Source organism: Microcaecilia unicolor, chromosome 4 (assembly GCF_901765095.1).
Source record: "Microcaecilia unicolor chromosome 4, aMicUni1.1, whole genome shotgun sequence".
Lineage (NCBI taxonomy): Eukaryota > Metazoa > Chordata > Amphibia > Gymnophiona > Siphonopidae > Microcaecilia > Microcaecilia unicolor.
The window spans coordinates 263,569,887-263,593,702 of NC_044034.1; the positions used below are offsets into that span (position 1 = coordinate 263,569,887).

Consider the following 23,816-nt stretch of genomic DNA (forward strand, 5'->3'; position numbering starts at 1 on the left):
CGCTTCTTATTCTTCTTGCGATGCACGTCACCGGCGCCGGGAGGTATGGAGGAGGAGGAGGACGATCCCCCTCGGTCACGAGGAACCGGGTCAGACAGGGTTCGGTCCCGTGGGCCACGGGCTGAGGGAGTGACCGGGGCCGACTGCCCACGCGGCCTCTCACCCCTACCCTCACCGGAGGACCGGCGGGCCGACGGGACCTGTTCTCCTGGGGTCGATGCCATCGGTGCCGATGTCTCGGGCATCGATACCGGTACCGAAGGACCGGGCGTCGATACTGATGCCGTCGAGGTCGACGTCGAGGGGCCGGCGCAAGTTCCAAAAAGACGGTCCCGCAGAACTTGCCTCGCAACCTGAGTCCGTTTCCGGAGACCGAGACACAGGGGACACGACTTGAGATTGTGCTCCGGCCCGAGGCACTGGAGGCACCAAGCGTGGGTGTCGGTCTGCGAGATTGGCCGGCCGCACCGACCACACTTTTTAAATCCACTCGGGACCTTCGAGGACATCGACGGAAAAATCGCGTCGGCGAAGTTAAAGTCGTCGATGGTGGCGGAAATCACACCTCGAAAAAGGAAAACGACCGTGCGGCCACTAGGCCGCAACGCAGCGTCCCCGCTAGAAGCGAGGGAAAAAGGGAGCGCGTGCTCCACACGTTCAGTTTGTTTTTTGTTTTTTTTTTTTTTAAAGAAAGAAAAACCGGAGGACGCGGTGTACAAAAACTAAATAGAGGGAAAAAGGGAGCGCGTGCTCCACACGTTCAGTTTTTTTTTTTTTTAAAGAAAGAAAAACCGGAGGACGCGGTGTACAAAAACTAAATAGAAAAAACGATCCGCGTAAACGCGATCGGCTTTCCGGCGGCTGAAACAGAGAGAGCGGCAAAGGCACGACTCTCTCCAGACGCGGAAAAAAAGGAACTGGCGGGAGCGGTCGCGCACGGGCGGGAAGACGGCCGCGCATGCGCGGTGGGCGTGCCCTGCGTGCCGACCGTCCCGCGAAGCTTTTCCGGTTGGTGGGGGCTGCCGCGGACGTCACCCAGTCGTGAGAACAAGCAGCCTGCTTGTCCTCGGAGAAATAAATAAAATACAGAGTGGTCAAGTGTTAATGTTAATGTTCATAGATGACAGAGTATATTAAGTATTCAAGGAGAGAGAGTTAAGTTTTGTCCACGACTTAGAGCACTATAGGTTATTCAGAATGCAGCAGCTAAAACAATAACTGGTGGTGATGTGAACTTGTGACACCCATGTTAAAACAGCTACACTGGTTGTCGGTTGTGTATCGGGTAGAGTTTGACACAAATATATCAGTACTTATTTTCATCGGCACCTTGGCATTTGAAACAGGTGATTCAGTTATATATATCACCATGGCAACCGAGATCTGATACTGAAAGAAGGGTATCTGTGCCAGGTTTGAACAGTATACACTATGCTGAAACACTTCTATTTCTAGACCATTATTAAGGAATAAGCTTCCCAGGCATATTCATTTTTGCACCTCCTTTCAACAATTTAAAAAGGTATTATAGGCCTATTTATTTGCACAGGCATTTTCTGATATGTAATTTCGAAGTTTTGATAAATGCCAGATTGAGAACATCATGGGCAGTGTATTTTTAAGGACAAGTTTTGTAGAGATGACTCTGTTAACATTTTTATGTGGTATTATTTTGTATGTTTTATTGTGAACTGCTTGGTTTCAGGCAGCGTAAATGTTTTAAAAATAAATAAATAATACAAAGAAGTGGGGGAAAAAGTGGCCATAGTTTGCCTTTGTCTGGCATGCTAAGGACACTTCCTACCGCAGCAGAAAAATGGCAGATTTCCCATTTTTAAAAATTAATGGCCACACACTAATTTTGCCATTAGCGCGCAGCTATTAAAGCAAACTAGAACGTAAGCACTTACCAACATCTGTTTTGTAAGTGGCAAGGGCTCAGGTGCTAATCATGCGCTAACTGCACACCCACATGCCCCCTCTACCATAAAAATAAAATAATTTTTAGCATGTGGTTTGCACGTGCTAATCTCAGACTAACCAAAGACCTCCTAAAATAAGCCCTTTTAAGCTGCACTAAACACAAGCTAGTGCTTACTGCAGCTTAGTAAAAGAACCTCTTAACGTCCTCAGCGATCCCAGGGGGCTGGAGATAAGCAGATATGATTCGTCTTCACAAAAGCAGAAGTAAGGAGGCAGCTAGGAACAGGTTAGTGAATTTGACCTCAGTGGTTAGCAGACTAATGGAATTGCTGCTAAAACATAGGACAGAGCAGTTTTTGGAATACAATATAACAAAGTTACCTGTAGCATTCTTGAGGACAGCAGGCCAAGCATTCTCACATGCAGGTGACGTAATACGACGGAGCCCAGGGAGGATGCTGCCTAGCATGTAGTAGCTAAAGAAAGTTCTATCAGTATCCCACTGCGCATGCATGGGTGCCTTCCCACACAACACATGAGCACAGGTCCAGTCGTCAAATGATATAGCTTTCAGGAAATCTAGACTGCCCCTATTTGACTGACTGTACATTTGTCCTTTAGATTGTAAGCTCCTTTGAGCAGGGACTGTCCTATGTTAAATTGTACAGCGCAGCGTAACCCTAGTAGCGCTTTAGAAATGTCAAGTAGTAGTAGTAGTAGGTGGAAGAGTATGTGAGAATACTTGGTCTGCTATCTGAACACCTGCAACAGGTGAGTAACTTCGCTTTCTCCGAGGACAAGCATGCCAGTTGTATTCTCGTATGTTGGAATCCCTAGCAACCAGGCTCACTGAAAACATCAATGCGAGAACAATAGGGACTTGAAACATTGAGATCTTGAAGTCAATTCACCTGAAATTATATAAAAACTGGTTGTGAAGGTGCAGTCTGCAACAGAACAAAACTGGGTCTAGGAGGGCAGAGTTGGATTTTAGACACCAAACAAATTCTATAGTACTGTCTGACCGAACTGGCTGTCATGTCGGGTATTCTGCTCAAGGCAGTAATGTGATGTGAATGTGTGAACTGAAGACTATATTGCAGCCTCGCATATCTCCTCGATGGAGGCTAATCTCAAATGGGTTACCAATGTGGCCATGGCTCTGACATTATGAGTCATAACATGACCCGAATGAGTCAGCCTGGCCTGGGCATAAGCGAAGGAGATACAATCTGCTAGCCAACTCAAAATTGTGCATTTGTCGATGGCTGCTCCCATCCTATTTGGATCAAAAGAAACAAAAGGGTGGGTGGACTGTCTAGGGGCTTCAGTCTGCTCCACATAGAAAGCTAAGGCTCACTTGCAGTCTAAGATATACAGTGCACTTTTGCCAGGATGGGCATAAGGTTTGAGGAAAAATGTTGGCAGAATGATAACTGGTTAAGATGGAACGCTGACACTATCTTAGGAACAAACTTAGGGTGCATGCAAAAAACTATTCTGTTGTGATGAAATTTTGTGTAAGGCGGATCAGCTGCTAGGGCCTGAAGCTCTCACTGACTCTGCGAGCTGAAGTAACCGCCACCAAACTCACAACTTTCAAGGTCAGATACTTCAGATGACAGGAGACGAGTGGCTCAAAAGGTACTTTTATCAGCTGAGTGAGAATGACGTGGAGATCCCGCAACACTGTAGAAGGTTTGACTGGGGGCTTTATCAACAGCAAACCTCTCATGAATCGAACAACTAGAGACTGTACAGAGATGGGCCTACCCCCCTAAACAAAGGTGATAAGCACTGACTGCACTTATAGATTTGGTTTTCAAACCAGACTAAGAGAGGTGCAGAAGGCATTCAAGTAGTCTTTGTGTAGGGCAAGTAACAGGATCTAGGGCCATGCCCTCACATCAGTTGGCAAACCTTCTCCATTTAAAAGAATAACATCTCTTAGTGGAATCTTTCCTGGAAGTGAACGAAATTCTGGAGACACACTCTGGCAGATTCAAGGACTGAAATTCTATGCTTTCAACATCCAGGCCTTGAGTGCCTGGGTCTGCAGGTTGGGGTGCAGAAGAGAGTGATGGTTGGAAAACAATCCAATCTCCATGGTTCTTGGAGGACAGAATAAGTGGGAACCAGATCTGCCTTGGCCAGTATAGGGCAATCAGGATCATGGTTCCTCGGTCTTGCTTGAGTTTCAGCAAAGTCTTCTTTATAAGAGGTATGGGAGGATACGCATATAGAAGATCCTCCCCCCAGATGAAAAGCATCTTACACTAGTCCTGTGTGACCGGAGCCTGGAACAAAACTGTGGGACTTTGTTAAAATAAGTAGCAAAAAGATACACAGCATATTTGATAAGAGCTGGTATACAGAGTGATCATATCCAATGATCTTAAGGTGGCCAAGTTGGTTGATAAGGTGATAGCAAAAACCAGTAAAATGCCTGGATACAAAGGGAGAAGAATGTCTCTGTAAGAAAAAGGAGATGATAGTACCTCTGTATAAGTCTCTGGTGAGACCTCATTTGGAGTATGGTGTGCAGTTGTAAAGACCACACCTTCAAAAGAATATAAACCAGATGGTGCTGGTTCAGAGGGCAGCTCCTAAAATGGTCAGTGGTCTTCATGATAAAGAGTATGGGGAGAGACCCTCCTCTCAGTACCCTTCTCCACCACTGCCAACTCCAGGCTCCGCCCTTTCTGCCTCGCCTCACCCCATGCTTGGAATAAACTCCCTGAGCCCATACGCCAGGCCCCCTCCCTGCCCATCTTCAAATCCTTGCTCAAAGCCCACCTCTTCAATGTTGCCTTCGGCACCTAACCACTACACCTCTATTCAGGAAATCTTGACTGCCCCAACTTGACATTTCATCCTTTAGATTATAAGCTCCTTTGGGCAGGGACTGTCCTTCTTTGTTAAACTGTACAGCGCTGCGTAACCCTAGTAGCGCTCTAGAAATGTTTAGTAGTAGTACTTAAAAAATCTAAATACATGCATATTGGAAGAATGGTGGGATTTCAGCATTAGATTTAAATACCTCCAAGGTATAAATGCTCAAGAGGCAAGCTCTTTACATTGGAACAGAAGCATTAGAAGATGGGTCATAGGATGTGTGTGAAAGGGGGTAGGAATCTTTCTCTACAGAAAAGGTGATGGATTCATGAAACAACCTCCCAATGGATTTAGTGTCTTAATTCAAGAAGGCATGGGAAAAGCAGAAAGGATTTCTAATGGAAAAGAGGGGACTGTAGAGTTTAGCAGCTGGCATGATTGTGCAGACTGGATAGGCCATGTGGAGGGGCATTTTAGAACGGGGACGCCCATCTCTAAGGGCGCCCATCTCCGAGGGCGTCCCATGAAGAGGCGGGGCAACCCGTATAACCAAAACGAGATGGGCGTCCATCTTTCATTTTGATAATATGGTCGAGGACGCCCAAATCTCAACATTTAGGTCAACATTAGAGATGGTCGACCTAAATGCTGAGATCGCCGGCTGCAGAGAATGGGCGCCCTCGGTTTTCACCGATAATGGAAACCGAGGGCGCCCATCTCAAATACGACCAAATCTAAGGCATTTGTTCATGGGAGGGGCTAGGATTCATAGTGCACTGGTCCCCCTCACATGCCAGGACACCAACCGGGCACCCTAGGGGGCACTGCAGTGGACTTCACAAATTGCTCCCAGGTACATAGCTCCCTTACCTTCGCTGCTGACCCCCCAACCCCCCCAAAACCCACTCCCCACAACTATCTATCGCTACCATAGCCCTAAGGGGTGAAGGGGGGCACCTACATGTGGGTACAGTGGGTTTCGGGTGGGTTTTGAAGGGCTCACATTTTCCACCATAAGAGTAACAGGCAGGGGGGGGGATGGGCCTGGGTCCGCCTGCCTGAAGTCCACTGCAGCCACTAAAACTGCTCCAGGGACCTGCATACTGCTGTGATGGACCAGAGTATGACATTTGAGGCTGGCATAGAGGCTGGCAAAAAAAGTTTTTAATTTTTTTGAGGGTGGGAGAGGTTAGTGACCACTGGGGGAGTCAGGGAAGGTCATCCCCCATTCCCTCTGGTGGTCATCTGGGTATCTGGCACTTTTTTGGGACTTGGACCTAAAAAAAAAAAAAAAGGGACCAAATAAAGCAGACCAAATTCTCGCCAGGGACGCCCTTCTTTTTTCCATTATCGGCCGAGGACGACCATCTCTCCTCAGCCGATAAACACGCCCAGTCCCGCCTTCGCTACGCCTCCGACACCCCCCCCCCCCCCCCCGTGAATTTTGTTTGTCCCCGCGACGGACTGCAGTTGGGGGCACCCAAAATCGGCTTTCGATTATACCGATTTGGGCACCCTCAGTAGAAGGACTCCCATCTCCCGAAGATGGGCGCCCTTCTTTTGATTATACCACGGATGGTCTTCAATGCCCATCATTTTCTGTTTCTATACATTTTTTGTGATCCTAAGCAGCTGATGAACTATTCTGATAAGGTTTCTACTGCTAGAGATGTAGAGGTCTGACACACTCCGTCCAACTGGAAGGGTGCATCATGCAGCTTTAACAGCACGAGGATGAAGTTAAAGAAGACCTCGGCTGGGCTGGCGGGGGTTGGGGGTCCCCCGCCAGCTGAAGTAATAGTTTAAAAAACCGGCAGGAGCGGACCTCGGGAGTAGGTGACGGCAGTAGGCGGGGAAAGGGTTGGCGGTAGGTGGGGGAGGGTTAATGGCGGTAGGGGGGGAGAGTTGACGACGACGGCGGTGGTAGGGGGGTTATAATATGCCCCCTCACTCTAGCCCCTGCCCCCCTACCGCCGAACCTCAGATACGCCCCTGAATAGCATCATAATAAAAATCAGATTGAGAACAACTCTATCCCATCAGCACAGCAGTATTCAGTTTTCAAGATTCCAAAATCACAGCTTTTTTTTTTGGAGTTCTAGGATTGCATTTTTTTTCTATGGAGTATGGAAAACAGTTTATAGCAGCCCAAAAATAATGAATGGAATGGTTCTTAGAGTAAAATATGTCATCAACAAACTATGCATATGTGGCTCAAAAGTAAAGTGGCAATTATCAGATGCCTCAGTATACAACAGTATACAGAAGTAATTTAATGTTCTCTCAAAACATATTACAAAGCATTTCGTTTACTCAGTCATAACTACATACTTAAATAGATTTCAGAGAGAGAAACATGCCCCTCTTAAATTCCTTTTAACAGCTTCTGTTTCATCCATATTGTGATGAGTTCAACATCTTCTGCATATTCTACTAGATAAAACTAGCATATGCCATGAGCCAGAAATCTCTTCTATTTGTTCAGACAACCTAGGACCAGCTACTGATTTTGAGCTGTCTACTGATAAATATTAGATTTTCAATATCAGAATGTTTTACAGTTCACATACAATAATTCAGACATCTGTATTGGTTTCTGTAGAACTTCCGTTTACCTTGTACAATGCCCCAAGGATACTGTCGAACTTTCACCATTTTGTTTCCGATCATTATTTCCTCCATACTCCCCACTACAGCAAACGGTAAGTGTCCCTGGAAAACAAATGTAGGGTTTCACAACAATCACTGAACTCTGCGATCCGTCCCTGCCTCCCCTCACAAGATAGTCACATTGAGAGTAATTTTTAATAGATTTGTGGAGTGCACTCCTCCATTATCCCTAGGCTGAGGCAAACTAAAAATAATTTTTAAAAAGGCCTGAAAACTTTTTTTTTTTTGTTAAAGCATTTTGAGGATTGCTATTCAGGGGTGATCATGAGAGATGGTGGATCCTACTGCTTTAACTTGATTTCTCTCTCCCTCATCTATACCTGCTCTAACTGCTTATCTGTATTTCATTTCATTATTGATGAAGATGTAAACTGCTTTGAGTGGCTATCACAAAAAGTGGTATAGCAAATTTCTGAAAAAACATAAACAGGGCGTTTAGGCAGGAAAGGCCCATAAGTGCATATGCATCTCTTATATAAATACACGAGTTTAAGTATGTGAACCATCAAAACTAAGAGGGCACTCGTGAAATAGACAGAATATGGTCTATTTTCTATTAGCTCTATGTCATCATAAGTGCAGTTCTCTATATATACTTTGAATTCTTTTCTCTTTCCATATGTGCCTTTAGAAAATTGCCTCCCCATAAGCTGCTTTACTAAGTTACACCTGGTGTGAGGCAGAAGCAACACTGTGCATGCACATACTAGTAGAAATCATTCCATATGTACACATAAGGGGTAATTCTATAAGAAGCTGCCTAGTTTTAGGTGGCAAGAATGCATATAAATGTCAGTTTCCAGTCATTTACGCACTTACGGGAACACACACGCATGTTTCCAGCGTGTGGTATTCTGCAAGTACGCAACTAGATGCAATGGCACGGACTGCAAGTGGGCATTCCTATGGATGGAATCTGGGTGGAGAATGGGCAAGATGCATAATTATGCATGTAGATCAGTGGTTCTCAACCGAAGTGTCACAACACACTACTGCAGTGCTTATCAATCTTTTTTTGCCATGAGCCCATAATATTAGCCAAATAAAATTGTGTCACCCTCCCGCCCAGAGGTACAGAATAATGATGTATCCTGGGTTATATGACCCACAGGTTGGGAAGCTCTGTACTAATGTGTCACAAGAACCTGGGAGGTGTGTCGCAAGTAAACAAATGAGGCTCTTTCATAATTCTTAATCCCCTCGCAAGACCACCAGGAGGCTACTCTTCTCTTATGCCTTTTGCTGCACCTGAAGCATAAAAAGGTTCAGCAAACAAGAATAGCATGCAAACTGCAGCAGGGCTGGAAAAGCAAAGCAAGATATCAGGGTGCTCTTGGCCAGAATGAAAGCAGCTGTCAGAATATTAATTGAAGGTTGCTGGAGAGAGAGAGAAAAAGCTGTGGGGACAGGCACATACCGTACAGAAACAAAGCTCTTTCAGGTGACCCACCCTACCCATTGCTTAGAGAAAGAAAGCTGTAGGGGAGAATCAACTATAGAGGAGAAAAACTGACCTGTTTGCAGTACTGTCTTACTTAAAGATTGCTTTTTTTGTGGTGGTGTGTGTATTGTCCAGATCCTGAACACAGCTAGGAGACTTCATTCATTACATTGCCTCCTACAGCAACGGTAGCCTGACCTTCTTCACCTCTCCTTTACTCCCTGTCTCTCTTGTCCTTGGTCTCTGGCTTTCTAGGGTCAGACTCCTCTATATTTGTGGACTGCGATAAAAAAAAGATTTGCTGGATCTAGTGCCGTGCTCTTGGACATGGAGAAAAATATAGGGGACTGGGTAAAAAAATGGACCCTCCAGATCTGCTGGATCTAATGTGTACCTCAGCAGCATCCCCCGGTCCTATGCTCTGCTCGGTCAGGTTTTCTGCTGTCACTGCCTTGACTGGACTTTGTTCTGCCTCTTACCACTAGAAATTTTTTTCCTTCAGATTAATGCATCCAGAGGTGTCATTAAGATTCTGCCTCAGCCTGCCTCTGAATAACTCCAGGCAGGTTGGGGCAGAACCTCTGGATCCAACTTTAATGTAAAGAACAAAACTTCTGATATTCCAGGACAGAATAGGGACCAGCAGAGATGAATCCAGAGAAGTGACCAACTGGATAAAAGCCAGATCCTCTGGATTTAAGATGGTACACACTAGATCCAGCAGATCCATTTTTTACCCAGCCCCCATACTTGTCTCTCCATGCCCAAGAGCACAGCACAATTTTAGGGGTTCTTTTCTGCACCCCATTGTGCTCCGGATGGTATGAGATGGGTTGAAAACTGCAAACCCAAGCTCTCCTAGAGGTCGGTATGGAAAAATAAAACATCCCCAAGACTGTTCAGGATACAGGCCCTTTAAAAGGGCAGCATCTGCCTACTGGCAAGCTAGCTGTGCAGAAGGGAGAGTCTGGGACCTACAGGGAAAGTGAGAGAGGAGGCCTACTAATCAGAGAGAAGCAGGAGAGAAGGGGAAAGGGGAGAAGGAGCACAGGGAATAGTGTGTTTATAGACAGGGTCAGGAAGCTCCTGGGCAGGAATGGGTGAGTGAGAGGGGTGATTGAAAGAGAATACTTGGAGAAGCAAGGGGATTATTGGAGAAAGAGGGTCAGTATGCGGATGGCAGAAGAAAAGTAAAAAAACCAGAACCTCCAGATCTCATAATTTTACCTTAGTCAACGCATACAAAACAAAAACTAGCTTCTGGAAGCAGAGGCTAAAACTCACAGTAACAACTTTTTCAGGTACATCAGCCTGAGAGGGAAGCTGTGGGACCATTAGATCACAAAGGAGCAAAAGGGGCATTCAGGGAGGACAAGATCATAGCAGAGAAACTGAATGAATTCTTTGCTTCAGTCTTTACTGAAGATGTAAAAGATCTACCTGTACTGAAAATGGTTTTCAAAGGTTATGATGCTGAGGAACTGAAAGAAATCTCGGTGAACCTGGAAGACGTACTGAACCAAATCGACAAATTAAAGAGTAGTAAATCACCTGGACCAGATGGCATACATCCAAGGATACTCAAAGAACTCAAGTATGAAATTGCTGATCTGCTGTTAGTAATATGTAACCTATCATTAAAATTATCCATAGTACCTGAAGATTGGATTGTGACCAATGTGATGCCGATTTTTAAAAATGGTTCTGGGGTAATCCAGGAAATTACAGACCAGTAAGCCTGACATCAGTGCCAGATAAAATAGAAAAAACTATATTACAGAACACATAAATAAACATGGTTTAATGGGACAGAGTCAGCATGGTTTCAGCCAAGGGAAGTCTTGCCGCACCAATTTCCTTCATTTCTTTGAAGTCGTGAATAAACATATGGATAAAGATGAGCCGATTGATGTACTGTATCTAGATTTTCAGAAAGCTGCAGTACTCCACTAGTCAACTTCCTCCATGTAGAAAAATGGCCACTTAATTCTACCCTGTTAACCAATTCCTGATCCACACCAGAACATTGTCTCCTATCTCATGACTCTTTAATTTTCTCAGGAGTCTCTCATGAGGACCTTTGTCAGAAGCTTTCTGAAAATCTAAATACACTGTATCAACCGGCTCATCTTTACCCACATGTTTATGCATGCTCTTCAGCTTGGGGAAAAGACAGCATAGGGGAGATATGATAGAGGTCTATAAAATAATGAGTGAAGTGAATCGTTTGTTTACTCTTTCAAAAAATCTCAGGACTAGGGGGCACGCAATGAAGCTACGAAGTAGTAATTGAAAAACAAATCAGAGAAAATAGTTCTTCACTCCATGTGTAATTAAACTCTGGAATTCGTTGCCAGAGAATGTGGTAAAAGAAATTAGCTTAGCGAGGTTTAAAAAAGGTTTGGATAACTTCCTAAAAGAAAAGTCCATAAGCTATTATTAAGATGGAGAAAATCCACCGCTTATTTCTAGGATAAGCAGCATAAAATATATTGTACTGTTTTGGGATCTTGCCAGGAATGTGTAACCTGGATTGGCCACTATTGGAAACAGGATGCTGGGCTTGATGGACCCTTAGAGTGTCTCAATATGGCAACTGTGATGTTCTCCCCTTTTCAGTAGGAGACATACTTGTAATGCTCCTTCTTTCCAGTAGGAGGTGTTATAGATCAAGAACCTTCCACCCACACAGTCAGTAGGAAAGTACATTAAACAAGGGTTATAGATCAAGAACCTTCCACCCACACAGTCAGTAGGAAAGTACATTAAACAAACTTGTGAGAAGACCTCTCCCAATTTGGGGTATCCTGGCCCTTAAAGCTTCAGGTCTCGGTCAGGATATTCCCCAGAACCATCCAGAAAGCTTCACCTCTAAGAGATAGCTCGCAATTATGGCAACTCACACCTTCAATCTTAGGGCTAGGGGTCCTCTGTACCCACAGGATGACTTCTTCATAACATCTATTCCATCCAACACCCCCCCCCCCCTCTGATGTTTCTCCTGGTAACAGGTCACACCTCTGTTACCCTCCTTGCGCCGCCTGGTGCTCTGTCTGGGGAATACCACTCGACGAGAAGGCTACATAGGATATGCAAATTATCCAATCAATATGCAAGCACTTTCCAACTACAGTGCACTCCCCACTCTATAGAGGTTATTCTTCTTTTAACAAGCAGTTCATTTAACTTTCTGTCAGACCTCTGAGTTCTTGTACCAAGTAGAGCACTGCCGAGCCCGGTACTTGGACCAGGTTCTGTTTGGCGGCCATAAAACCCCGGGTTTCCCCTGTGCTGACCGCCGTTCCCCAGAGGTTGAGCCCCTAGGTGTGTACGGCCTGCAGGGCTTACAAGACGAAGCAGGAAGCGGGATGATGAACGTGACGGCCAGATAGGCAGCAGGCAAGAGAGTGATCCAGGTACAGGCAGAGTCAGTAGGCAGGCAGCAGGTCAAGAGAGTAATCCAGGCACAAGCAAGGTCAGGAGGCAGGCAGCAGACACAAGAGTAATCCAGGTATAGGCTACGTCAGCAACGAAGAACAAAGTAGAGAAGAAACACAATACTGAGCAAGTAACACCTACCAAAGTAGAAGCCGAAGCAAGGAGTCTAGGGAGAGCTCAGCTGATAAAGTGCTGGCGTCTGACATCAGCAGGGAGAAGGGGCACAGCCATAGGACAAGAGCAGGGGGAGGAACCGGAAGACCAATAGGAGAGAAGCAAGGGAAGAGCAGACCCAAGTGGGTGGAAGCAAAGCAACCAAGGAGCCTGGAAGCCAGGCAAAGAGAAAGCAGAGCCAGGTGCATGGAAGCAAAGCAATCAAGGAGCCTGCAGCCAGAGAAGAACTACAAACACATGGCTCAGGGCTGTGCCAGTCAAGTGTGCGTGTCGACGTGACCCTGCGCAGCCTGAGGACGCCACTTGCATTGAGGTAGGGGACATGACACTTTATTCAACTGAGCCCTCTTCCTAGAGACCTGGGTCTCAGTTAAGAACAGCCTCCACTCCTTGGACAGGACTTTTTACTTCATCTCAACTTTACAGTCCTGTCCTCCACCCCCGGCTGTTAGTCCAGATATTATTCTGAGTTCAACTGGCCCTGTGTTCCCTTCACACAAGGAGCCATCTCTTCTTTACCCTTCCCTCTTCTTCTGGAATATAAGTACCTTGTCTTTCAGTTCTTTATGGCCCGGGGTTTCCAGCCCGACTTGATCCATTTCTTTCTCTCTCTCTGGCATCAGTCCTTTTTTTTTTTTCTTTCTTCTTAGAGGTCCCTTCCCCTTCTGACCTCCTCCTGGGGAAAGTGCCTTCTTTAAAAGGTGGTCTATTACTAACCCCACTCCTCTTAGGCTCCTCCTACAGGTTCTGGAAAACTTCCAGAACCTTCCCCAGTGTGCTTATCTCCTACAGGGAACTACTTCTTTCCCTCTGCCAGGGCCCTCCCCTTCTCCATTTAGCAAGAGTAACCTATGTCTCTCCACCCAGTTAGCTGGGTCTGGGTTCTCTCTGAGGCAGGGCTCCCTCTAGTGGCCTCCATAGGATAACAAAACCCCTCCAATATTAGAGTGCTCTCTAATGGCCACTTCACAACTAAGCAAGTCACTTCAATGCCTGAGAGCTGACCACCAGCAGAACTCCCTCTGGTGGTCAGATCAGGTCAGGAAATGTCCTCTACTTATTACACAATGCTTATGTTCAGGGTATTGAAAGAACTGAAACATGAGATTGCTGATCTGCTGCTTGTGATCTTTAACCTGTCGTTAAAATCGTCCATAGCACCTGAAGACTGAAGGGTGGCCAATGTAACACTTATTTTTAAAATGGGTTCTAGGGGTGATCCGGGAAATTACAAACCGGTAAGCCTGACTTCAGTGCCAGGCAAAATAGTGGAAACTATTATAAAGAATAAAATCATAGCACACGTAGACAACCATGGTTTAATGGGACAGAGTCACAGCAAGGATTCAGCCAAGGGAGATTCTGCCTTACCAATTTGCTTCATTTCTTTGAAGGCGTTAATCAACATGTCAACAAAGGTGAGCAGTTTGATGTATTATATCTAGATTTTCAGAAAGCTTTTGAGAAAGTACCTCATGAGAGACTACTGAGAAAATATGGAGTCATGGGATAGGAGACAATGTCCTTCTGTGGATTAAGAATTGGTTATTGTACAGAAAACCGAGGGCAGGGTTAAATGGCCACTTTTCTCAATGGAGGAGAGTGAATAGTGGACTGCCACAGGGATCTGTACTGGGACCGATGCTATTCAACATATTTATAAATGATCTGGAAATCAGAACAACAAGGGGGGTGATTAAATTTGCAGATGACACGAAACTATTCAAAGTTGTAACAATGCATGCAGAATGTGAAAAAATGCAGGAAGACCTTATTAAACGAAGACTGGGCATCCAAATGGCAGATTAAAATTTAATATGGACAAATGCAACGTGATGCACTTTGGGAAGAATAATCTGAATCACAGTTACCTGATACTAGGGTCCACCTTGAGGGTCACTCAAGAAAAAGATCTAGGTGTCATCATAGATAATACGTTGAAATCTTCTGCTCAGTAGGGGGCGGCAGCCAAAAAAGCAAACAGGATGCTAGGAATTATTAGGAAAGGGGTGGTAAATAAGACCGAAAATACCATAATGCCTCTGTTATCGCCCATACTGCGACCTCACCTTGAGTACTGTATTCAGTTCTAGTCGCAGTATCTCAAAAAATATATAGGATTAGAAAAGGTTCAAAGTAGAACAACCAAAATGATAAAGGGGATAGAACTCCTCTCATAAGAGGAAAAGCTAAAGAAGATAGGGCTCATCAGCCTGGAAGAGATGGATAAGGGGAGATATGATTGAAGTCTACAAAATCTTGAGTGGTGTAGAATGAGTAGAAGTGAATTGATTTTTTACACGTTCCAAAAGTACAAAAACTAGGGGACACTCAAGGAAGTTGAAATATTTTTTCACTCATCGAATAGTTAAGCTCTAGAACTCTTTGTGGAGGATATAGTAACAGTGGTTACTGTATCTGGGTTTTAAAAAGGTTTTGACAAGTTCCTGGAGGAAAAGTCCATAGTCTGCTATTGAGACAGACATGGGGAAGCTACTGCTTGCCTTGGGACTGGTAGCATGGAATGTTGCCACTATTTGGGTTTCTGCCAGGCACTTGTGACCATTTGAACTATAGATGCCTTCTCAACATTGCACAACACTATTGTAACTCCACCAAAATGTACTGCAAATTGCAAGCTACTTTGAACCGAAACTTGTTTTTTTGGATAATAGTGGGTACAAGAATGCATAAATAAATAAAATAAATTGGCCACTGTTAGAAACAGGATACTGGGCTAGATAGACCATTGTTCTGACCCAGTATGGCTATTCTTATGTTCTTATGGTGATCTTACTAAGGTGGAAATTATAGGAAGACCCATTTGCAGAAGTGAAATGGTATCAGGAGATTTCTGGATCTTACTTTACTGCTGCATACAAAAGCCATGGGTAGCTGCATGCTAGAGGCTTCTCCCACAGCAGATCCGCTGCTTCTGCCTCATTCGCTCAATCCTTCAGCCCTACCTTCCTACACATGTGCTGCTTCTGCATTTTTTACTCCCCACTAGTGGCAGGGTGGCAGGATGAGAGTGGGGACTGGGATAACTGGGTGAAAGAGCCATAACATGTTTTGTGAATGTGTGGTATCTCTTGTATTTGTACTTTGCTTAGTGCATAGATGGACATTAATTTCTGGTACTGGTCCTCCAGTTTTGCACTGTATGCAGAGGGGATTATGTAGTGTTTTTATTTCATGTTTTGTTGCCACAGTTGTAATTTGTGAGGATCTAGTCTGTATTTGAAGGTATGGCTATTTCTGTGTGTGTATGACTGACATGAGGTATTTCGCTGGTAGGTAGGTATCTGTAGAAATGATGTACCACAGGAATTGGTGCCACTGTGGTATAGTAGGTTTGCTACACATGTGTTAAGTGGGAATTATTTTACAGGTTCAGCCATGTGCCCTTTAGTGAACAGGTGCTGTAACTCAGATAACATGAAAATCAGAATATTTGTTGTATGGTGACTTCTATGGAGAAATGTTCTATCCTGCATCTACTGTTGGAGGTGGGGGAGGTTTGTGGATGCACAGTATGTTTGCATTTAACTCATAAGAATTGCTATATTGTGTCAGACCAAAAATGACATTTTTATTTATTTATTGGGATGTATTAACTACCTTTATGAAGAGATTCACTCAAAACAGTGAAGGTGCAGTGTGCCACATATGCGAGTATTGACAGACTGATGTGTCCTAGCTAAAGAAAGGTTGAGAACCACTGGTGCAGATTACAAAATCCCAATCTATGTATAGTTTTTTGCAATGTAGGCATTTACACCAGCTGGTATACATGTTCATGCCTTAAATACAGGGGTGTTTTCTGTCACTTAGGCTGGTATTCTATAAAGAAAAGTTGGCACCTACTTTTCTTTATGGAACAGGCTTCAAATAGGCACTTTCCTAGTACCTAAATCTTGGCACCACTTTGTAAGAGCTGATCCTATCCTGGTCCCCCTATTCTGTGTTCCCAGGAACACTCATAAATATATCACATAAAAGTAGATGTTATGTATTCTATTCACCTAATTTTATGTACATATATCCTAGAACAATTCTATAAGCATCTATTTGTAAAGTAAAGTGCTGCTGTATATGTTCAAATCACCCTGAGTCAACTGAAATCCTAGCTGAGTGTTGAACAGGACATCTTCTCAGAGGCTGGACTCTTTGGTACTGCTCAAGAAGTGACAGACCCTAGTTTGGGCCTGGATATCTCCTCAGTGCTAGCCCTAAACCCACTTGAACCCAGATATCCTGTGCAGGAATAATTATTGCTGGCAGCCAACTCAAGGATGCATCACAATGCAGATCTTACACTGAGTTAAAACCAGGAATGTTATTATATCCAGAATGAACATTCATGACATATTTGCATGCATCTGGTCTAAGAAACAGATTAATTTGCATATTCAGGTTACTCTAAAATTCAGACTGATTTAAGGCCACCAAGAACCAGACTTGAAGACTACTAAAGGCCACAGAGTAAATATGAGCAGGAGGACAAGATTCAGGCAATTGTCATTGGAGAAGTTTTCTGTCAGAAGAGGTAGTAGCACTAGCAGCTACAGTAACTATGGGGCCCTTTTACTAAGCTGTGGGAAAAGGGGCCCTGTGCTAGCGGCAGTGGCCATTTTTGCCACGTGCTAGGGCCCCTTTTACCGCAGCGGTTAAAAGGCCAAAATATGAAACGGCTGTCCTCGCCTAACCGCCGATATTTAGCAGCACTATACCAGTCAGTGCTGCTGAGTATCGCCTCTGACCGGCCCCCCTAAAAAAGTGGGCCGGTCAGGGGCAGGCCAGTGTTGGGGAGGAGCCAGAGCTTATGCGGGTGCCAGAGATATTCAGCTGATGCCTACATAAGCTTAAGCGGGTGAATGTAGGACAGCTTAAGCTTACGCGGCCCCAGCTGAATATCGAGCCGGTGCCGCATAAGTTCTTTTAAAAATTGAAATTCCCCCCCCCCCCCCCTCCCCGGCGTCACATCCCCCTCCCTTTCCCCCTCCAAAACCTGTGGCCATAAGCTACTCCCCCCTCTTGCAAATATCCTTCGCCCCCACCCCAATCCCCCAATAATTCATGCAGGCCCCCCCCGGGGCCTACCTGAATCCCTGGTAGACCAGTGGTGGTTGTTGGGGGCAAGAGCAGAGCCCCCTTGCTCCTGCCCCTTTCAGCACCTTTGCAAAATGGCTGCCCCGACCTCTCGCAGCACTTCATATAGTACTGCAAGCCAGGGGCGTAGCCAGCCTTCCGTGGGGGAGGGGTCCAGAGCCCGGGGGGAGAGGGCACATTTTAGCCCTCCCTCCGGCGCCACCCCCCCCACCGCTGACATTGCCGCCCCCCCTCCCGCCGCAAACCCGCCGCCGCTGCAGCCTACCTTTACTTTTGCTGGCGGGGGATCCCACTCCCCGCCAGCCGACGTCTTCTTCTCAGTCGCTTCCTGCTCTTCAATTTGTTTGCTGACGTCCTGCACGTACAATTACGTGCAGGACGTCAGCAAACAAATTGAAGAGCAGGAAGGACTGAGAAGACGTCGGCTGGCGGGGAGTGGGATCCCCCGCCAGCAAAAGTAAAGGTAGGCGGCGGCGGGGGCGGGTTCGCCGGGAGGGGGGTCCTGGGGTGAATCTGCGGGGGCCCCACGTAGCTACGCCACTGCTGCAAGCTGCCATGAGAGGTCATGGCAGCCATTTTGCAAAGGCGCCACAAGGGGGCTATACTCCTGCCCTCGACAACCACCACTGGATCACCAAGAATTAAGGTAGGCCCAGGAAACCTGCACAAACTACGGTGGGGGGGGTACGGGGAAATTTGCGGGTGGGTTGGAGTGGCTTGTGGCCATGGGAGGGGATGCGATGGGGGCTCGGGGGAAATTTCAATTAAAAATATATTTTTTTTTAACTTATGGAGCCCTGGCCCAATATTTACCTGGAGATGCATAACTCCTATGTGGGCTCGGCGAATATCAGCCGGGCCCGCATATGCTGCAGCAGCCTGCCTGCTCCAAATTGGCCCCCGATATTCAGTGCTGGTGCCCGAACATGGCCCGGCACTGAATATTGGGGGATAATTTAGCCGGCGACGATCAGTGTGTAAAAAAAATGCTGACCGCTACCTGCTGAATATTGGAGGGTATGTGCTTTGAAAATGAACTCCTTGATATACCACAAATTTGCCCAGGATACTTCACAAGCACAAATGAATTAACCAAAAAAATGGCATAAAAAGGTTACTTTACTTTGAAAAATTGTACAATGTTTGCACTCTAGCGCTTATTTGATATTCTAATATCTGTAGAAGTGAAAATAGAAAATCCTTTTGGGGAAAAAATGTCACTACTTATTTATGCTAATCAAGATGAATCAAACCCTCATTGAACTTCCCAAATCCAATATATCCAATTTACTTACGTTCATGTCTGCATTTCGTTTAGAAAAGGTTTCATCATCTGTTGGGAACTGGTAGAGCTGCACTCCATTTTTCACTAATTCACTCAGGAGCCTAGTCTTAAATTTCTGCAACTCAGTTTTAGAAATCGCATCTGCTTTGGCAATGATTGGGATAATGTTTACCTATGGAAAAGAAAAACAAATTACATCAGTTTACAAGCGATTTGTTTTCTTCTTTGCAATAGTATACACTCATCTATGTCCTGTACTTAAAGAATTTACAGGCCTTTTTACTAAAGGTGTGTGTGTGTGTGTGTGTTAACCAGGGGTGTATCTGCGTGGGGCCATAGGGGCCTGGGCCCCCGCAGATTTCGCCCTGGACCCCCCCCTACTGCTCCCAACACCTACCTTTGCTGGCGGGGGAATCCAGTTTCAGAGTCTGTCTGACGACGTACAACGTGCTACGACATCACGTCAGACAGACTCCAAAACTGGATTCCGCTGAGTTTGAACAGCAGCACGGAGGAGTGGCCGCGAGGACGAACAACTTAAAAGACCTCAGCTCAAGGAATATTTTTAGAGGAAGCGGACCTCGGCTGGCGGGGGTTGGGGTCCCCCACCAGCAAAGGTAGGTGTTGGCGGCGGTAAGGGGTGGTGGTGACGGCGGCAGGGGGGGTGGCAATGGCGGCAGGGGGGTGCTATAATGTGCCCCCCCCCACTCTGGCTCTGGCCCCCCCCTACCGCTGAACCCCAGATACGCCCCTGGTGTTAACAGACATTAGTTATTTAAAGTTTCTACAAACACACACATCTGTATGTTCACTAAAATTGAAACAAAATATTTTGGTTTTGCTTACAAGTAGAGTAAATGTTTTATTTTGTAAAAGAATGGTTATGTCACTTTAAAAAATCCAAAAGCAATGAAGTCCCTAAGTAAAAGTAAAAAGGCATTCACAGGAACCACTAAACTACAAAACAAGGGCCCTGTTTACTAAGCAGTGTCATAGGCGCGTTAATGTTTTTAACGTGCATTAACCATGTACGCGCATTAACCATGTATGTGCCTACATGGTTAGTGCGTGCACTAAGTATATATAGGTGTGCTAAAAACACTAACGCACCTTAGTAAACAGGGCCCCAAAACTTCTCTTAATGAAAAGCATATTAAAAAATAAAAATGGAAAGAGGTGTGATCAGACCAGTCACAACCACTCCTAATACAATGGGAGGTAGAATTCATTAAACAGACAAACAAACAAACCCAACAACAACAAATGTTTACTGCCTTACACAGTTTTAAAAAATGTTTTTTTCTATTAAAAGCAGGACTAATGATGGAAGATAACTGTTTGATGCTGAACCTCCAACCTTGAAGTGGTTTCAGCTGTAATTTGTGGTTAGCCCCCTTATCTACTGAAAGTAACATCAGTGACAAGAAATCTGTCCATTTTTAAACTATTGATTTTGAATTTATGATGCTCTTGTTTTATGCTAAGAATTGTTTTGAGATTTTTTTTTTAATTATTATGAAGATGCTTCTACATCTCTCTGAAGAAGTCTCCTTGGTGAAACTGTGATCATCTCTGGCAAAGGGTGACTAAGGAGACCTTTTACTAAGCTGCGATAGCATTTTTAGCTCATGGTAGAAATCAGTTGTCGGTAAATGCCGAGACACCCATTATATTCCTATGGGCGTCTTGGCATTTACCACCAACTGATTTCTACCACGAGTTAAAAACGCTACTGCGGCTTAGTAAAAGACCCTCTAAAACAGCACATCCAAAATGTTGAGAATGGACAGCTTTTTTCATGTCATGGGTCCATACGCAGTCTGCAAAAGTTATATGTTTGAACTTCTGTAACTTTTTTATTATTACGAATTTTAAAAATTACAATACAGAAAAAAGCATGGGTAATAAAACAATTATAAATAAATATAGCAAATCAAAATTAAAAGTGTGTATCTGAATAAAAGAAATCAGTCAACAACATAATGTTGCTCCCCTCCGACCCTCTGCCCATAAACGCACTAACCATGCTCTCAAGCCCTTAGGTTTCTCAAATTGCAGCTTCATAGCACAGAATGCACCTAGTGGAAACATCACTCTTCCTCTGCACTAAGCCTTTTTCAGTCACGTTATCAGTAATACTGCACCTTTTGCGCAAAACCAAAGAGACTATTTCACATGTATTTCTAAAGCCGCTAGCATGCCCCAAGTTCTCCTTCGACTAATCGAGTTCATTGCTCCCTTGGGGCAATCTAGCCCTCTTTTGATCCCTAGATTCTTTCCCTTACTGCTTCTAGTCTTTCTCCTCCCATCAGTGATCCCTAGACATCCTACTTCTCCTCTTCCTGGTCCTCCTCTAGCACTACCTCCCTGGGTCTCTCTCAAGCACGCCTTTACTGCCACTAATTCTTCTGGTTCAGCTTCTGATCCCTGGCCAACTCATCTCTTTAAACGTTTCACTCCTCATATTTTCCCTCTTCTGATCCAAGCCAGCCTAGCTTCTGGTATGATTCCTAGTGTCTGCTCTGGAAACATGCCCTCTTCACTCCCCTTCTGAAGAAACCTAACCTCGACTTCACCAACCCTGCTAACTGTAGACCTATTTATAATCTCCTGTCTTTTTTCTAAAGTTTTGGAAAAGATCCTACTTTGCCATCTCTGATTTTTTGTACATTTCTCTCGCTCTTCACCAGTATCAAGCAGGTTTGAGGAAGAACTACAGCACAGAAACCCTGCCCATAGCTATATACGATGTTATTAGAACATCGTTGGATCATCATACCTCTGAGGTAATTGTCTCACTTGACCTCTCCTCAGACTTTGATCTAGTCAATCACTCTTCTCCTTCAGCGTCGTCAATCTTTTGGAATCTCGGGAATTGTCTTGCACTGGTTTTATAGCTCACTCTCCAGTTGCACATATCAAGTTGCCCCGCACAGAGCCCTGGGGAACCCCACTAACTACCCTTCTCCAATGAGAATACTGAGCATTTACCCTACTCTCTGTTTTCTATCTTTTAACCAGTTTTTAATCCACAATAGAACACTACCTCCTATCCCATGACTCTCCAATTTCCTTTGGAGTCTTTCATGAGGTACTTTGTCAAACGCCTTCTGAAAATCCAGATACACAATATCAACTGGCTCACCTTTATCCACATAAATAGGGCTGGCTCAACCATTAGGTAAGACTAAGCGATTGCCTACAGCTGCAGCTTATTGGGGGCAGCAAAAAGCAAAAGTAGTCAAACCAAAGTAATAGGTCCTGACAGTTCTAAACTCAAAGAACCATTAGAAAATGCTTTAACCTGAACTTTTATAGGATATTTGTGCGATGATCATGATTGTTAATTATCAAAACCTTGGGGGGGGGGGGGGGGTTACAGGCTAAGAGTCTGAAAGTTAATTGACAAGAGGGTATAAGGCTGAAGATTCGCCCAGAGTGCCCACTATGCTTGCACAAGCTCTGGATATAGTGGACTTCCTGAACAGCACAGTCTTGGAGGGCTGCCTGGAAAATTAAAGCTTTAAGGACCACCAATGTCATGGTGAATAACATTCTGCACTGAGGCTGATCATTGCTTTACTGAGAGAGCTTCCTGTTCCTTCTGCTCAGACTTCCTTTCAGGAGACAATGTCCTGAGTGTCCAAAAGGAGCTTACATACAAATATGCCAGATAACCAAGTAAATAATGGGTACAGCTGAATTAATATGAATTAATATATGAACTATTTTTGTTAAAATTTTCACAAGTAATTTGTAAACCTGATTTTTCAAGTTAACAGCAATAACCAGTGCATTCTATAGCAAAAAAGGTGCCGGTACTGAAATTGCCAGATCACTCTTCAGGGGTGGGGTGATCACTGAGGGACCCACCCCACAATAGCCAGGCCCCCTGCAACCAGTCACAGAATCTATGACAAGGCAAAATTGGTGTGTAGAACCTGAGCTCTTTCTTTAAAACTTGTGGACCATGGGTCAATTTTAGCAGGCAATGGAAAAGGTGCCGGTACTCAGTACCCCCAAGTACCCCCTCAAAAAAGCCCTGGCAATAACATTTATCTACAATTTAACAATTTTGTGAGCTGAGAAATAGTATTTGTATAGATTAGAAACAATTTATGTATTTTATTTAAAACTAGTAAAAAAGGTTTTCCTCGGAGTGTGTATGTTTGAGAGAGTGTAAGAATGAGAGTGTGTGCCATGGGCCCCCCTCCCTCCGAGTTCCAGGGTCGTCCGTCCCCTCCCTCCCTCACTCCAAGTTCCAGGGTCGTCCCCTACCTCCCTCCCTCCGAGTTACAGGGTCGTCCCCCCCTTCCTCCAAGTTCCAGGGTCATCCCCTCCCTCCCTCCGAGTTCCAGGGTCATTCCCTCCCTCCGAGTTCCAGGGTCGTCGTCCCCCCCTCCCTCTGAGTTCCAGGGTTGTCGTCCCCCTCCCTCCCTCCAAGTTCCACGGTCGTCCCCTCTCTCCCTCCAAGTTCCAGGTCATCCCTCCCTCCTTCCGAGTTCCATGGTCATCCCCTCCCTCCAAGTTCCAGGGGACCAAGTTTCAGGTTCCCCCCTCCCTCCCTCCGAGTTTCAGGGTCTCCCCTCCCTCCCTCCCTCCTTCTCTCCGAGTTTCAGGGTCCCCCTCCCTCCCTCCCAGTTCCAGGATCCCCCCTCCCTCCCAGCTCCAGGGTCGTCGTCCCTCCCTTCCAGTTCCAGCACCCCTCCCTCCGAATTTTAGAAGTCATCTTCACTGATCAAGTCAGGGTTACGGCGGCCATCAGCAGTGGTAAAAGGCGTGCAGGCTCGGCCCTTCTCTCTCTCTCAGCTCTAGTCCCGCCCTCATATCCTGTTTCCGCAAGGGCGGGACCAGAGCTGAGAGAGAAGGGCCGAGCCTGCACGCCGTTTACCGCTGCTGCCGGCCGCCATAATCCCGACTTGATAATTGAAGATGACT

General features: G+C 45.3%; 1 protein-coding gene across 1 annotated transcript in view; it reads right to left on the reverse strand.

Annotated features, from left to right (window-relative positions):
• SEPTIN10 (septin 10) overlaps nucleotides 1-23,816 on the reverse strand; it is a 188,133-nt gene that overhangs the window by 49,680 nt on the left and 114,637 nt on the right. Inside the window, exons 5-6 of the mRNA XM_030201482.1 lie at nucleotides 18,889-19,050; nucleotides 7,374-7,470 (exon numbers count right to left, since the gene is read on the reverse strand). Of these exons, the coding sequence (XP_030057342.1) occupies nucleotides 7,374-7,470; nucleotides 18,889-19,050 (259 nt within the window). The remainder of the gene's footprint in view (nucleotides 1-7,373; nucleotides 7,471-18,888; nucleotides 19,051-23,816) is intronic.